General features: G+C 27.8%; 2 protein-coding genes across 2 annotated transcripts; both read right to left on the reverse strand.

Annotated features, from left to right (window-relative positions):
• Positions 1 to 9,823: 9,823 nt before the first annotated feature.
• On the reverse strand, positions 9,824 to 12,038 carry EIN_419880 (amino acid transporter, putative; the record flags this gene model as incomplete). Its single annotated transcript, XM_004254752.1, has 2 exons — positions 9,824 to 10,793; positions 10,855 to 12,038. The coding sequence occupies 2 exons, from the start codon at positions 12,036 to 12,038 to the stop codon at positions 9,824 to 9,826; spliced, it is 2,154 nt and encodes a 717-aa protein (XP_004254800.1).
• A 970-nt stretch (positions 12,039 to 13,008) lies between these two features.
• EIN_419890 (hypothetical protein) lies at positions 13,009 to 13,581 on the reverse strand (the record flags this gene model as incomplete). Its single annotated transcript, XM_004254753.1, has 1 exon — positions 13,009 to 13,581. One exon carries the CDS (start codon positions 13,579 to 13,581, stop codon positions 13,009 to 13,011), a length of 573 nt encoding a protein of 190 aa, XP_004254801.1.
• Between the last annotated feature and the right edge of the window lie 3,716 nt (positions 13,582 to 17,297).

The following is a 17,297-nucleotide window of genomic DNA, read 5'->3' on the forward strand; positions in this document are numbered from 1 at the left end:
TATTGTTTATTATTTTAATATTTTTTTATAGCTTTTCCATGATAATTAAACTATTATAAATGCATCATAAATACTAAAAATTACCAACAGAAATTGATCAGATATAAAGAAGTGCAAAACGCAGCAAAGGAAAAAATTGGAAATGAACTCATTCTGAAAAGTGACGAAGTTGTTGAGATCAAGAAAAAAGTTAAAAGTGGCAAAAGAGAAACAATAGATTACTTGTTTAGTTCCAAAGGTTTAAGACCATCGACCATCGAAGAAATCAGGACCAGCAGCTTGACCAAACAAATTGTCGCTATTGTTTCTTCTTTCCACAAAGCGGCGATTTCAAAAAACATCATTTCTGCATTTTATATCTGTGGGTTTGTTAAAACACAAATTGCGTCAGACAAGGAAACAACAAAGGATGAACATGAGTACAGAATGTATTATAAAAAGGAACATGCGCGCCATATTAGAGAATTCATGAATGAACCATATTCAGTGGTAACAGAACATTTTACAGGTCGTCTTTCGGTTCAAATCCAAGATGTGGAGAACCGTTATGAAAAGAGAATCAGTGGGAACAACTTAAATTAATTGTGTGGTTATTTTAGATGGTTTTATTGATCATTTTAAACTATAAATAATAAGTTAATAACTAATACTTATTAATATTGTATTTTTGTTTGATGTAAGAAATACACATTTAACCATCGAAGTGTTCTTAACATTCTATTACTTCGGTGAGTATTCAAGAAAATTCATCAGAAAAATCATTTTTCAAATTGAATCTTTTGTGTAAATAATTTGTTTTAAAAGCCGTACGACAATTTTATGGTGGTCGACCATTTTGTGATGCACTTTATGTTTTTTTAGAAACAAAACAAGAAAACACAAACAAATTTCTTTAAAACTATTACTATAATTAAAATATTATAACTAAACTATAACTAAAGTTGCACTATTTTTCTTATTAAGTTTTTTGGGTTGCACCATTCAACAGTCTTTTGTTCATCGAAAAGTTTGCAGCGAGAAGGTCTTTGAATCACATGAAGTAACTTGTCTTATTTTCTTTTTTATAAACGAGATGTTTAACATTTGTGCCATCCACAATCGATATACAACAATGTTTTATTCGTTCTGTACGACAATTAAAATTTTTTGTTTTCAATGCTTTTTATTTAAACAAGCAGTTAAACTTATCATTTAATTATCGAATTATATTTTATGTTGATTTATAACCCAATTCTACTTTTTGTTATTGTTTTTGTTATTGTTGAAAAAAAGAGTTTCACCTTTGTTGTGAGTAAAAAACAAAGAAAAAATAAAGTTGCACACTTGTTCGGAATGACTTTACTTTTAAAATTATTGTTCGAAATTTATATAATACACCTCGATAAAACAAAGTTTTGTAGTTACAGAAAAGTTCTTGAAGTGGAATGCAAAAACGGATATGTCGTTGTGGAATTCTCCACAACGACATACAGCTGGTAAATTGGGATATATGTAAGGTTTGTTGAACCACAGCGTGATTCTGTTGGTGTTGCTTTGTATTTTTATTACTACTACACACAAACAACTGAACTAATTAAAGACAAAACAGTCAAACAACGAATTAGATAATTGGTGATTTTCTTGTTGTATCGAGGTTGGAAGAATATTATAAAGCCAGACTATTCGATTTGGGAGGAAAGCATCGACGCATGGACTTTTTTAAGTGTCCCACTGCACTACTATGGATTCACACAAATTCAAGGCCACCACAGATTGTTAGCGGCTGCTATGATGGAAGAGAAGTATTATAAAGATACTAAAAGAGCCGAATTACGAGAAAGAGAGCACAGAACCTATCAACTTCATTTAAAAAATGTTTTAGAATGAAGAGAAAGGACACTTCGTCCAAGCCATTTGACAGGACAACAAAAAGTGATCGTCGACACATTGACTGCAACTATCGCGTTCAGTGACATTGTAAACGATCAAATAAAGATAAAAACACTTTGATAACATCAGAAAGTTCAACACCAAACTTGAACACGGGTTTGCTAAACATCCACAAGACTCATACTTCTATTCCTCAAAGTGGAATATTGGAGGAAAAAAAGTTGATGAAGCAAGCCCACCATGGGGAGAAGCTAGACTAAATCACTGGCGACCCGATTATGCCGTCAATGCCTGATGAATACGAACACGCTGGTGTGTGCAGTCATGACAGCGCTTCAGAATCAACAACTCTTCCCATTCTTTAATTATAAGAAGTGGTAATTTAGTAGTTTCGTAATTATTGTTACACTATTACATATATGTCGATATAAAATAACATAATATTAAAGTATTAAATAATATAAAATGGGAGGATTAGACTGATACTCAATGATGATCAATGAAAAAGACTTTGCAAGTGTCAAAGATTTCAAAGTTGTTATGATGGTCATTAGAAAATTCAATTAATTGAGTAAAATGTACCATTTAATCTGATATTTTTGACATCACTATAGGAAAACAAATTGTTCCTAAACATTGAGACTTACCATCTCTACTCAAAGAGTGATTTTGACTTGGAATTTCCAAAATAGGTTATTCATTATTTAATGATTCACAAAGACGCATTGGTCTTATACAGAACATAGAGTGCACAAATGTTGTGTTTAGTCGAAAATATGTCAACTCTTTGGTGGTGAAATACCAACAAAAGAGGTGCAGTCGTTGTCATCTCATGTTTCAATTCAACCGAACAACTACAGTCAGTCTTAAAAAGTTATATGGTACCTTTTGGACAATAACAATTGGACTACAGTAAAAAGCATTTATTTGTGGGTTTTATATTTGTGGGTCAATGGACCAATCAAATGCAAAACCCACAAATAATTATTTTTCTCTGGAACTTTGAATTTAGGTACACTCAAATAAAAATTATAGTATTTTTATAATTAAAAAAAACCACAATATTTTATATAACACTGAGTTTTAATGGAAAAATTGGTGAATAGAACTTACTTCACAATTCCATGATATACCCACAAATAAATATTTTTTCTCTGTTTGAAAACCCACAAATAGATGTTTTTTACTGTATTTGGGAAAGCCGTACCAAAATCTATCTTATTTGTTTCGGGTTCTTTCACATTGTTCCTAATGCCCGTTGTTTAGACAACATTAAAGCTATTTTTTGTCCATAATGTTTGAGACTAGATAACATTAAAAGACTGACTCTATAAACATTAAAATATTATATTATTAAGTTTTTAAAAATAAACCTATTATTTATTAATAGTATTTATATTATTTTTTATAGTAAGTTGATATAATGAATTAACATATCATTGCTAAAGTTTTTTGTTATAACCTAACTGTTAAAACTATGGAACTTTTTAATTCAAAATTTGAATGATTACATCCAAATGTTTGTTCTATTATCTATTATCATTACATTTTGATCTATTTTATAATTCCGTTGCTATCATTGTTGTAATTACTGTTGTTAATAGACCAATTGGTGGTTATCATTGTATATCAATTTAGTATTTACAGTCAAAGGCGCCAATTTGTCGGTTTTTCTATTTGTTGGTTTTATCTATTTGTCGGTTAAATGACCAATTAAAATGCAAAACCGACAAATAGGTTTTTTATTCTGGAAACTTGAACTTTAACCGAATAATTAATTAAAATGGCTTCTATCCGTTCTTAGAAGATTTAGTAAATAATTGTAAAAATTATCTAATATGTTTCAGCCAACAAAACAATATGAATTATTAAAAATTTTTTTTCTAATTGCATTATAAAAACCGTTATTTATACATATGATTTTTTTGTTTCTTGATATGGCAAAATAAATCGACATTTTTATACGAAGTTAAACAAACATTTTTATTGTTTGAACTCTATCTTCTGCTGTCTTTGATACTCTGCAAAACAAATCAAGTGTGTAGATATCCAATTTAAACTATTGTATTGCAGCAAAGCCTTATTTGAATAATAATTTGTATTTGAAACAGTTACTTATTATTTTTTGTTATCTTATTCCAATATTTTGAAATAATCACAATTACTTCAACCACATCAGTTGTTTTAATAAACACATCACTTTTTTTTGTAAAGTGTTTGTTTTCTGGAAATTTATATTAAATTGTTGTATTATATTTGATAATATTATGTTATTTATCCTTTTTATTATAAATTGAAAGATATAAGGAATCGAAAATAAAAAACATATTTTTAAAACAGCAAAAATGTAATTATGGAAAGTTCCACAAAATTCTTTAAAAACCAACAAATAAGCTCGTTTTTGTGTCGTAAAACCGACAAATAGGCGCCTTTGACTGTATCTTGATAAAACACTATGTTATTTACTGTGTTACATATTCATCAGATCAAATAAGTTATAATTAACAATTAGATTAATACTTGTCACTCTATTGACTCATTAACATCTTACAGTCCTTGAATCATTTGCTTTGTCTTTGACTATTGCATTGTCTATTTGATAATCTTTATTGTCTTTGAGTAGTCTCTCCTGTTTTTGAGTATTATCTTATGTCTTTGATCATTTCATTTCTTCTTTAAGTGTGTTGTCATGTCTTTTAACACCGCTTTATGTCTTTGAGCATTACACTCTTTATGATATCATTGTATTATCTTTGTGAACCGATCGAGCCAAGTGTTATGGCTATTGTATTGTGTTATAATTGAAATTGTATTGTAATAAAATATGGTTATTGTAACTAGTAGATTTAATAATATATTAATAATAAAATAAGTTATTATTTGAACTATAAGTTTATATTTAGGTTTTTTTAAATATAAATCATGTACTAAACAATTAAATTATTTAATAATACATTATTTTGATTTGTATAGTTTAAAACTATAGTATTGATATTATTTGTTATATAGTATATTTAACAATTAACAAATATTTTTGAGTTTGATTATTATTATTTAATATAGTTTTAAAATATAAATATTTAGTTAGTGACGTTAAATATAAAATTGAAAATAAGGGCATACTAATAAATGGACGTCAATCCACTGGATAAGCGTCCATCCAGTGGATACACGCCTCTTTGAAAGATACAAATAATTTTTAGTAAAATAAAGTCAATTTTGTCATTACAACTAAAGCATTTATTTGCAAATAATAAAAATTCTTTTATAAGAAAAATAATATCACCAAATGGTGTCATCTGCCACACAACAACGACAATTTATATCATTCAATTTGTTATATATGACATGTTTATTAACAATATTATTTTAATTTAACAATTATTTTATTTACATGCTATTTTATAAACAATATCGTTAATTTTTTTATACAATTGAATACATCGATTTCAATAAATTTAATTCGTCAATATTTGTTCATTATAAAAAACAAATCGTTAAATAAAATGATGATAATATCGAAACAAAACTATTTTTTATTTTTTTGTAAATTTAAAATAAAAACACATCAATGTTAACACTTTAAACAACGTCAAAAAGTTAAAATTTTTATATTTTTAACTTTTATATATTTATATTTTTATTTTTAAATAATATTGCAACAATTGAAAAAAAGTTAGAAACCAAGTAAGAATTTTTTTACTTTTTTTAAAAAAATGTAAAAAGTAAAATAAATAGTTTTAAAACCTTAATTAATAACTATTATAAAAATATATTTAAGTTTTTTACCTTATTTTCCGTTTTTAATAGCCCGTAATTTTAAAGGTAATCAATAAGAAATACACCCTTCTGACAATTGTTGAGTCTTTGATAATTACTTGGTAAACTATATGTATTTAGATAAAAAAAAATCAAAATTTTTTCATTACAATTGAATGAATTTGAGTTTTAAAAAACAACATTTTTTGATTTTTATTTTATTATCAAATAATATTAATTTAATTTATAACTTGGGACACATTTTTAAGTCAAAACATGATGTTATAAAAATATAAATTTTCAGACACAACATTTGAAATAATTAATAATTACACACGTTTTAACCTCTTTTGTCATTTAAAAAGTGAAGAGTTGATCCAAATAAACAATTAAAATGAATATAGTGGAGAATTTTACTTGTTCTCAACTCACCAATAAACAAGAAAACACTAAAATATCAAATACTAAAGTTCAGAAACATGATCATACGTTTAAACCAAAAAAACAAAATTGGGTATATTTTATAACCCAAATAATGCCAAAAATAATAATTGTAAAACATTGCAAACCACAAAAAAAAACAAAAATGTTTTAAAAAAAGACAAAATAAGAATAAAGAAAAAATGAAATTACCAAAATATGAACTAATGTTATTATCAAATACACATGTTGGTATAAAAAATGATAAATTAAATGTGCCTTTTGACGATGATTGTATTATTAATAAAAAAGACTCGGAAATGCTTGCAAGGAATGTTGCTATTCCTCTTAAAAAACCAACTACCGATGATATACTAAAAACCGTACATACTTTTGTTAATTTATTTCACATGAAAAAAATACCAGATTATGAAACTAATGAAGAAATTGGTAATTTTATTCAAGGACTTATCCAAAATGAAGACGAAATGGAAATATATTATGGTCTGACAACACCACAATTTGATTTTCTTTTTGAATTGTTATTATCATCCATTGTTTGTTATGAATCGATTCATAACACATTCGTTACATTCTAAAATATTTTTCAAGGAATTCAAATGTTGTAAGACTCAGGAGTGTTTTGTTTATTTTTCTATTCATTTTAAGAACTGGTCTCAATTTTATTTTGACTTTTGTTTTTTTTTTAAGATTAGATCGTTTTTCCCATAGTGAGCCACGAAAACAATTTAACAAAACAACAATAAATGGAAAAACAAAAAAAAACAAGAAGACTACCAACAATGGAAACATAGAAAACACAACAGATTGTCGAGATATGTAAAACATCAACTTAATAAGTTTTTTTGAAGTATTTGAAGATAATTGTACAAAACAGTTTGTGTTAAGTGTTGCATCAAATCCGAAAGCATTTTAAGCTTTCAGTGAATGTGAAGAAGCAATAATGGCAACAATTTTTAAAGAATTCAATCTAACTTTTGCTGTAGTTGATACAAAAACGGTTGTAACTCATACAATTCATGTTTTTCATAAAACTTGGGATGGCAGATACGTCAAAATTAGAAGCTCGATATTATACTCACCCAAAACAAATAGTAGTGAATTGCAATTTCAAATTATGGTAAATCATAACGGGTTTATTGTAATGACCACAACTTTTGAGGGAAGCACATCTGATATTAAATTGTTTTATTGCCAACAACGAAAAATGGGTTTTGGTGAAGGTTATATATTGGGTGATTTGGGATATAACTCATCCACATTAACGAATGTAATAACTCCAATAAAAAACCCGGAATCAACATCAGACCCTGATGCCGCAAAGTTGTTTAATTATGTACATTCCAAAATGAGAAATGTTGTTGAAAGTGTTTTTGGAAGAATGTATAGTATATGGATGTTTTTAGGATGTCATACCAATTGGGTTCTGACTTGTTTCCTCATATAATAAGAGCAGCTTGTAATATATTTAATTTCATGCTTTCGATACGACCCATGAATAAAAATGAAATTGAAAAGGTTTATGAAAACACAGAAGATTTATATTTAGGTTCTTTTGAAACTCTTCAATTGGAACATCTCAATCAAGAAAATTGTTTTAATTCTGAAATTACAATTTTTTTAAAAAAACTGAATGAACTTTCTAAAATAAAAGGAAATCAAAAAACAAAAAACGAAATTAAAAATGAAAGAAGTCTATTTTTAAAGGGGTTAACCAAAATTTATATATGTCTGATTTAAAGATTCAAATTTTTTAAAGTTTACTATCGATTGTTCGTATTCGACAAAACTGTTTTTTATTTTTTATCTTTTTAATAATTTGCATTTTTGGTTCGAAAAGGGGATTTCTGTTTTTTAATTGTGAATTGTGTACACGTTTCGGAAAACAGACAAATTTCGTCTTTTTTTACCATTTTCAGTAAAAATTATTTATTTGAGCAATGTCAACTTCGTTATTACCACAAAAAGTCTCTCTACCACTTTAGAAATTTTTCCTTTTGCGATTGCGCACCCTAGTCATAAAATACTACTTCATAGTTTACTGTGGATAGGTTGAAAAGGCGTAGATGGTAAATATAGATAGACAATTGTTATTATTACATGTTGTTTAAAATAAGTAACATGACTTGTATTTTTGAGTGGTTTTTGTTGGTATTTGCCGTATAGCAATATGTTATAAATTTGAGCAATTTACTATTGTTATATAATTTAATTTTAAACTTTTGGTTAAAATGCGGTATTTTGCCATTTAACTTTTTTAAAAGTTTTTATAGTAAAAATATAATACCATTTAACCATGTTTATAGAATTTGTTTTAAACTATTATTAGTTTGAATCCAAAATCAAAACTAATATTTTAATACAATTTATTAATTATTGTAGTTTTGAATATAATAGTATCATTATTAATTTATTTTTAATAAATATAATAATAAAAATAATAGTTAAAAGTTATTTCATTATAATAATGTATTTTGAAAATAATTTTTTGAAATATTTTTATAAAAATTGTTTCATAATTTGTCAAAAAATACTACGGCATAGTTAACTGTGGATAGGCTGAAAAGTTGTGGATGGTAAATATAGACAGACAATCTTCATTATTACATGTTAAATGTAATGAGTAACATGACTTGTTTTTTTAGTGGTTTTTATTGGTATTTGCCGTATGTTTCTATTTTAATTAACTAGTATTGTTATGATTTTTTAATAACATAAATAATAACTTATTGTTACAATGTGGTAATTCGCCATTTAACTTTTTTACATTTTTATAGTAAAAATTAAATTTTATTTAACTATGTTAATAGAATTTGTTTTGTGATTATTCTGTCATTTTTATGTTAATAATAATATACTATTGTAATATAATTAATTGTTATTAATTAATAGTTTAGTTTAGACATAAAACTTTTGTCTTTAACATTTTCAACAAAACCAGAATATAATTTAGGATGTAAAACCCTTCTTTATACGTATAATTTGCGCCAACATAAAGGGCATTATTTAACAAATTCCAATTTTCAAATATTATTATTAAAATAATAAACTAATAAAGTGTTTATATAAATTACAATACTATTAATAAAAAGTGATGATAAATGCATTTTTGAGCCACTATTAACAATTAAATAATATTATTTAAATTGATATTAAAAATAAATATTTTTTAATGCAAAAAATGGGAATTTTCCCAAATTATTATCCCATAAATCACTTTTGGAATGTTTTTTCAATTAATAAAAACAAAAAAATAGCGTTACATATATCAAATAAACGGGATAATACATGTAAATAATGTTAGTTATTTTATTTGTTCATTTTGATCTATTCTTATTTTACCACTCCAAAAAAGGCTGAAAATAGCGTTTTTTTTAATATGAAATTATTGCAAATATTGGAAATACTCCTTATGGGGGTATTCATGTTTGTGTATCATTTTTGTCCCATAAATGATTATAAATAACAATTATTAATTTCAAAAATCATAACATATGGTTTAAAACGGATATTTGTTTTTTTTGACAAAAAAAATAAGAGGCTATCCACACAAAATATTCCAATCCACAAGGATTCACAATTTCCATGTGGATACGCCCTATCACGTTAACACTCTTAAATACAACAAAACACTAAAATTAAATAAGAAAAAAAATATAATAACAATTTATGAGATATTGAAGAAAGATATTAGATTTACCATTTTTGCATAGAAATGAACTTTGCACTACAATAAAATAGATTACTCAAACGATTATGAAAATTGCTCAAGAATGGTGCCAACAACGGAGAGGATGCACAACACCACACAACAAAACATTGCGGTGGTAAAGATAATATATCTCCACAATGGGATGTGAGCGTCGGGCAGTTTAATCCATTTTTTCTGCAATTTCTCGATGTCTTCGTCTTTGTTTTCTGGTTCGGGCTCTTTGACTGCGAACTCTTCATTGTTTTGTGGAACGTCTTTACCATTTTTGATTTCGGCAAGTTCAATCTCTTTTGGTCCGCCTTCGTCTGTTGCAAAGGTGACGACAACATCTGCAATTCCTTCGTTCTTTTTAGCTTCTATCCCAGCAAAAGCTACTTCGATATCATGTTGTGTAAATCGTGTGTTTCCGTCGACCTTTTTGTTGTACAAAACGTTGTCCACAATACTAAGTTTACGGAAATTTGGATCGCCAAGTTTCTCAATTCGAGGCCAAAGCATAATGATACTCAATGGACCGATATACACAACAAAAATACTGAATATTGCAGCACCAACAGAAAAGATAACACCAATATTCGTCACAAAACTTGCACACAACGTCGACAAACACAAGATCAAAATTCGAATGACTAGAATAGAAAGAGTGCCGTTCCATATTTGCATAAATTTCCAATTGCGCGGAATGTAACGAATAATTCCCGCACATGTAGGGTACATGATGATGGGATATGCAACACAGACAACAACAATCATCAGCGCTCTGCATATCAAAATGATCCAGTCAATATCAGTTTTGTTTGGGTTTGAAAAATCGTTCAAAACGTTTCCAGACACTTTATCGAAAGAAACGTCTCCACTTATTGCCACAATCAAATAGAATATAACCGTGGTGATGATTGAAATGACACTTCCAGCCTGAAGCGAGATTAATTTTGTTTTCTTAGACATGCCTTTTGTACCTACATAAAGTGGAGGAAGGCACGAATGGACTTGGAAATTTGCTGAAATGAAGCTACAAAATGAGTCTATTTTTGTGTTATGTACATTATTTGTATAATATATACGAAACAAACGGCGCCATTGTGAAGAACGACATGAAACCTGGGGGCCACAACTTTCCGTTGAATGTTGGGAAGTTCTCATCACTTCCATTGGATGATTTACCTGCCGCTACAGAGTATATCAATTTCCCTAAAATCGAAAAGGTAGTGACAAGCCCCGAGACAAGCGTTAACGTGGAAATTCTGCTCAAAAATTTGACAGAGCGTGGGATGATTAATGGGAAGTTGAGAATAACCGCGACTAAATACAAAATGATGTAATGCCACCCACAAGCAATACCAGCTGTTTGCTGTGGTTTTCCATAACACTGGTCCAGTGTATTGTTCCACTGATCCCGTGTTGTTGTGTCTTGAATAATACCGAAGATGTATTGCGTTGCTATCACTTGATCTGACATTAACACACAAATGAAGAACAATGTGTTACACACGTCCACAATAATGGCAAATGCATTTCCAAAAACAAGCGATAGTAACTCACCAAGTGTTGCGGCGCCAGTCAAGTAAATAGCCTTGTTAAAGTAAAACCACGTATATATGAAATATACGATGGTCAGTATATTCCATGCAACAAACCCAATTACTCCCATTTTACTACACGTCAAGGCTAACGATAGAATACCTGCACCAATTAAAGACCCGACCAACGAAAATCCGAAGTGTAACGATTTGAACGCGATTGTCCAATTTGTTTTTGCGTTTCTGCGCATTTTTCCATTCGGGAGTCTGGAGTATTCTTTCTCTTCTAGCAACAATTCTTGGAAGTTTCTGGCGATGACATCTTCCACTGTAAATCCTTTTCCTTCTTTACTGTTTTGCAGCTTTTTAATTTCTTCCTCATCTATTTCATCGTCTTTGTGAACACCATTTTCGTTGGTCTGAATATCTTTGTTATCGGTATCCTTTGTGTCAGCCAGTGGCTGTGTTGGCGAAGGGGTCTGTTTTGTATCAGTCTTTCTAAGACGTCGGATAATGGAGGACCGCATTGTGCTCACCTCAGTTTGTGAGGCGACAGCAGATCCTGCTGTTGGATCGCTGTCCTTTTTGAACTGAAGATCAACACTCTCTTCTTCATTAGGAAGATCGTGGACACCATCTTGAATGAACCGCTCGTTATACGGCTCAAAACACCCCTTCTCGACTGTTTTTGATAGGGTTTCAGAGTCTAAGTTACTAGTGATGACTGCTTTAGACATGTTTGATGGATAATCAGTTTGTTGTTGGATAAGATTTGGGGTGATTGAATTGTTTAGAAATTGAAGAACATTTCCACGTTTTTCGAAGAGTCTGTACGAAAGTTAAAACGAGGATTTGGTGCAATATTTCGGGAAGTTCCACTAATATATGGAAACTTGGCTTGCAAGGTCTTCTGTTTTTTTGTGAAAAAAATATATATTTATTTGGTGTCATCTTTTATCCCCAAAAAGTGGGATAATAATAAAAGTCGTTGTTCGAAAGAAACGGGAATTTGGGAGGTCATCCATTTGACTTAAGATTAATTTCCCATTATTTCGATTTTGGGGTGCAAAAACACAACTTAGTTGGTTAAGTGCACATTTTTGATGTTGTTGCCATTTCTTTATAATTGCTTATAAAAGTTCAAATAAATACACCCGAAAGAAAAAATGCCTCATTTAATCACAAATGTAAAGTATTGTAAAAGCGAATGAGTATGAAAATAATCGAATAATAACAAACTGACATTTTCCGAATATGGTAAATGAATTGTTAATATGCCGAAAGTTCAAACTTTATATGTTAAATAAAACGTGTGTTATGTCATAAAGCTATTATCGTAAAATGGTAGTAAAAATAACAAAATGGGTGATTGAGGCAAAATTTGAGGAGACTTATTTCCCGCTTTTTTCTGAGACAAATGACCAACTTAATTTTTTTCTTTTTTCCATCTATTATACTTTTTTGTTTGTAAAAATAAAATAATTGAATAACATTTTGTTATAGCTTTTTTTGTTGTTAATTAACTTAATTAATTAATGGACAAAAAATATTTGTTTATTTTTTATAATTGTTTATGATTGTTTAATAAATTATATTTAATATTTTAATATTTAATAAAAATGTTTTTATAAGAAAAACGTTAAATGATAACAACTCACTAATTAATAGCAAAAATAAAACAATTCACACAACGATTAGTGTGGTGAGTCAGTTTACAGTTTCGACTGGTTCCAGGAAATGCCCAGCACAACACGAACAAACAAATTTCACTTTATTCTCGTCATCAACATATGAAGAAATTGTGCAACAGTCCGATTGACATGTCATCGAAATGCAATCGCTGAGTGTGTAGTTTGCTGCCCGACATTTGCAATCAGAAGCACAGTGACACTCGACGTGTGTCGGAGGTGTAACGTCGAGTGGTATTTGTGTTTCCTGAAGTTGTTGAATTTGTTGACCTTGGAAGAGTTGTATAATTTGTTGGAATATGTATGGGTCTGTTGAGACGCCGTTGACCAGAGACTCTGGGGTCAACACACCGTTCTGGAGAAGTGTCTGAATGACTTGAGACCAAAACGATTCTGTTTGGAAAAATTCATCCTGAATTACAACTTGTTCCTCTTTTGAAAACTCGTTTAATAAAAATTGAATAAAGTCCGATAGGTTGGCATACCCTAAAGCTTTTTGCGTAATTTTCAGTTTTTTGTAAAGTGAACCGTCTATCCTTGCACGGCTCTCGATTTTTGTGTTTTTATTTCGCGATGGCTTTGTTGCAGACATCTTACAGTTTTAAAATTTTTAGATAGGATTTATTGCATGATTCGGCAAGAATTGCTTTTTTGCATTGAAATATTTTTTTGGCAAAATACATTTATAATTATCATCATAGTTGGTTTCTTTTTAGAACATTAGTAAAAACAAATAGTTAAACAATAATAAAAATTTGGTAAATGTTATAGTATAAACAAAGTTTATTTAATTAGATTTGTTTATTATAACTACATAATTAAATTAACTTTACTATAACAAACAAAATAGAACAATAATTATCTTTCGTATTAATGATTATAATAATTTTTGAAGTATTTAATAGTACATTTTTTACAATTGTTGTATAACATTTTAATAACATTTATTTGTTTTTTAATAAACAAAATAAAATAATAAATATATAGTATTTGTATCATATTTCAATAGTAAAAACTAGATAAAAAAAAGCAGATATAGGATGAAATATATTTTTGCCTTTTATTCAAAACAATAAATTAATAACACAACTAAAACTATAATAAAAATGTAGTTAAAATATGAACAAATCCAAAAATGTATTATCTTCCAAAAAATGATTGGTAACAAATACCTAGTTTTACGGGATTAATAACATTTTTATAACAAAAATACAAACATAAAAATAACAACAAAACAAAAAACAAAAGTTACAATTTGCCAATTAAAAACCATAGCACAAATTGTCAAAAGATTTGTTATTTTAACATGACTAAAAACAATAATACAATTGTTACCAGAAATTGTCAACAACCAAACATTATATAACACATCATAACATTATCAAAATATAATATCAAACAAATCGATAAGACATAATCAATACCTGATTAAATGGTGAGACTTTCTGACTTGAATTTTCATAATTAATTGTCAAGAGATAGTTCTTGTAGTTTTAATAGTCTCTCGCCCTTATTCTGATTCATTGAGTATAATTCGCGCATTGGCACTTCATAGTCCTTCTACATAATTTCTCTTCGGATTCAAGCACTCAAATAGTGTTTTAACCTTTTTAATTTTCAACAGTTTAACTTAAGCGTTTCCTAACTCTTAATATTATTTTTTTAATTCGTTTTCGTTTTATGTATTGGTTTATTTATTTTTACTTTTGTTCCAGTGTTAGACTCTTTGATCGTGTTTCAAGATGGGCAATTATTTACTGACAACTAACTTGACATTATCTCTTATTATCACCTTTCTTTTTCCATTCTTCTTCCAAACATCAAAGTTGAAAAACCTTTGGTACATCATGTCTAGCGAAATTAATTTCTTGTCAATTTCCGATACCATTCCATCCAGGCGCATTTTATGGAAAAAGGAAAACTCGCCCCTTGAGAATTCACCCCTGTAATTTCACAAAAATTCAACATAAGTTCAACAATAAATTTTAGTATACAATAAATAAAATATCTATATTCACTATTATTTATATTAATAGATTAATATAGTTATTTATTATTAATATATACATGTGGTGTTTAAAAGAAATTTATTTTAACCTTACGATACAATTACTGTTTTAGGAGAGCTTACTCAATTACTTCATTTGAGTAAGCAGAATTATTTATTTTTTAATTTTTTTTCAATTAAAATCTTTCAACATTGTTTCAAATGATTTACATTTTTTTGTGATACAACAACAAAGAAACAAAAAATAATGAGTTTTACACTCTTATTTTGTGGCATGATAAAGTTTTACAATCATCATCATATAGAGAATAAAAACATTTTAAAGTGTCAATTGAACCTTTCAATAAATTGTTTGACTATGCTAATCAATTAAATAACTCTTCGAATTCTGCATTGTTTAATTTTTCCAATACATTGAAAATTTATTGTCACTTAATTTGTCAATAAAATTCACGTTTTCTTCACTTTCGACAATTTCTTTTACAATTTCACCGTTATCATTAAAATTGTATTTTATTCCATGAATCATCACAACCTCATTTTTATTGAAAAAGTTCACCAAATTAGTTTTTGTTGGGGTTTTGACTGGAATTTACTAATTAAAAATTGACTTATTCCAGTTGAAACAATAGTGTTTTCATTAACTTTTATTTTTAAATCACCATTACCATCAAATAAATCAAATAATAATTGTGTATTTGAATTGTAATAAAATTCGAGACCAACGACTTCTTTTTGTTCGTTGTAAGATTGGGTTATTTGTTTTTAAACTTTGTTTTTTTAACTTCCCACTTTCTTTGTTTTGTTTCAGTGTTAACCAAAGTTGAGTTGCACCCAAGTGTTGGCCTCTTCGATGTTTGATTGTCAATCATTATGGGTTTGGTTTCTTATGTTTTTTGATTATTTCAGTTAAAACCAAGTCTTGTATATTTTTCTGTTCATCAGACCATATTGGTACATTTATGGGAGTCATCATGTTTCTTTTTGAAATTAAAGTAATTGTATGATTATTTGTTAACATAAAAACGGTAAAAGATTCAGCCTGTCAAATGACAGCTGAATTCAAAAATACTATATTTAATTAATTGATAAAAATAATTTTTTACTTGGAAACCATCTTTGAGTAAGCTCTCCTTAAATAAAACACCAAATTTATTTTCTGAACTTAATATGATACACAAAAATTTACCTTGTGACGACTCTTTTGAAATGCAAACAGTAAACAAACCAAATTCGCAAACAATAATTTATAGGTTTTCTTTTTTTCTTCAATTTTTGGAAATGTTTCAATAAAAACACTAATGGTATCAGCGTTTTCATCAACAAAACACTTTTTTCAAAAAAATGTTTTATAAAATAATCACAAGGTTAAACAAACTACAACAAATGATCATTTTATTCGTGTTTAATATTATATAACATTTTTTTATAAAATAATGTGCTTATATTAAATGACATTAAACATCAATTATACTTATTGTTAAACATTTATTGATTTGATTGTATTTTAAAATTTAAAACCATTATGAATATTAAAACATCGTGATTTTTATTGGGGTTGAAATACAAAAACATTTATTTAAACAATGGAATTTTATAAGAATTCATCATCAAAATTTCCTTCTCCTCCACATTATGTTATATTACAATCTAAAAGAGGCGAAGAAATGTCTCATGTTGATGGTTATAAATTTTCTTCAAAAGATCGCGCTACCGGGTCTTTTTGTTGTAGAATATGTGGGAAAATAATTTGGTGTCATCGATATTAATATGGTCTATTAAACAATTTTAAATTTCGTGGTAAAAAAAGAACAAGACATGAAAATTTTGATTATTTTGATGATTACTACATGTGTCTGCTTAGATATTCTTCAAAAAGCAATTACTCGACATATAAAACGACTTCAAAAATAGTCGCTAAAATTATTTTTGTAGTTTAACCAAACGATTTTCAACTGGAGAAAGGTTTGTGAAATTAAATAAACAAATTGCTCTGAATCCAACATCAACTGATCAAATTATTTTTACAGATGAAGAAAAAAAAATTAATATTATATAGTGATAAAAAATGGTTATAATTGGGAAAAAAAGAATATTTTACTTTTATTTGCCAATCAACAATACTTCTCATTGATGGCACTTTCAAAACGTGTCCAAGTCTGTTATTTATATCTAATAAACTAATATAAATAATATTACATATCGTTTAAAAATTAACTTTTATTAATATTTTTAATATTAATATTGATATTGATGTTTATCACAATAAATTGAACAATTTAAGAACAAAAAAAAATAAT

Source organism: Entamoeba invadens (assembly GCF_000330505.1).
Source record: "Entamoeba invadens IP1 unplaced genomic scaffold scaff_1105074724939, whole genome shotgun sequence".
NCBI lineage: Eukaryota > Evosea > Mastigamoebida > Endamoebidae > Entamoeba > Entamoeba invadens.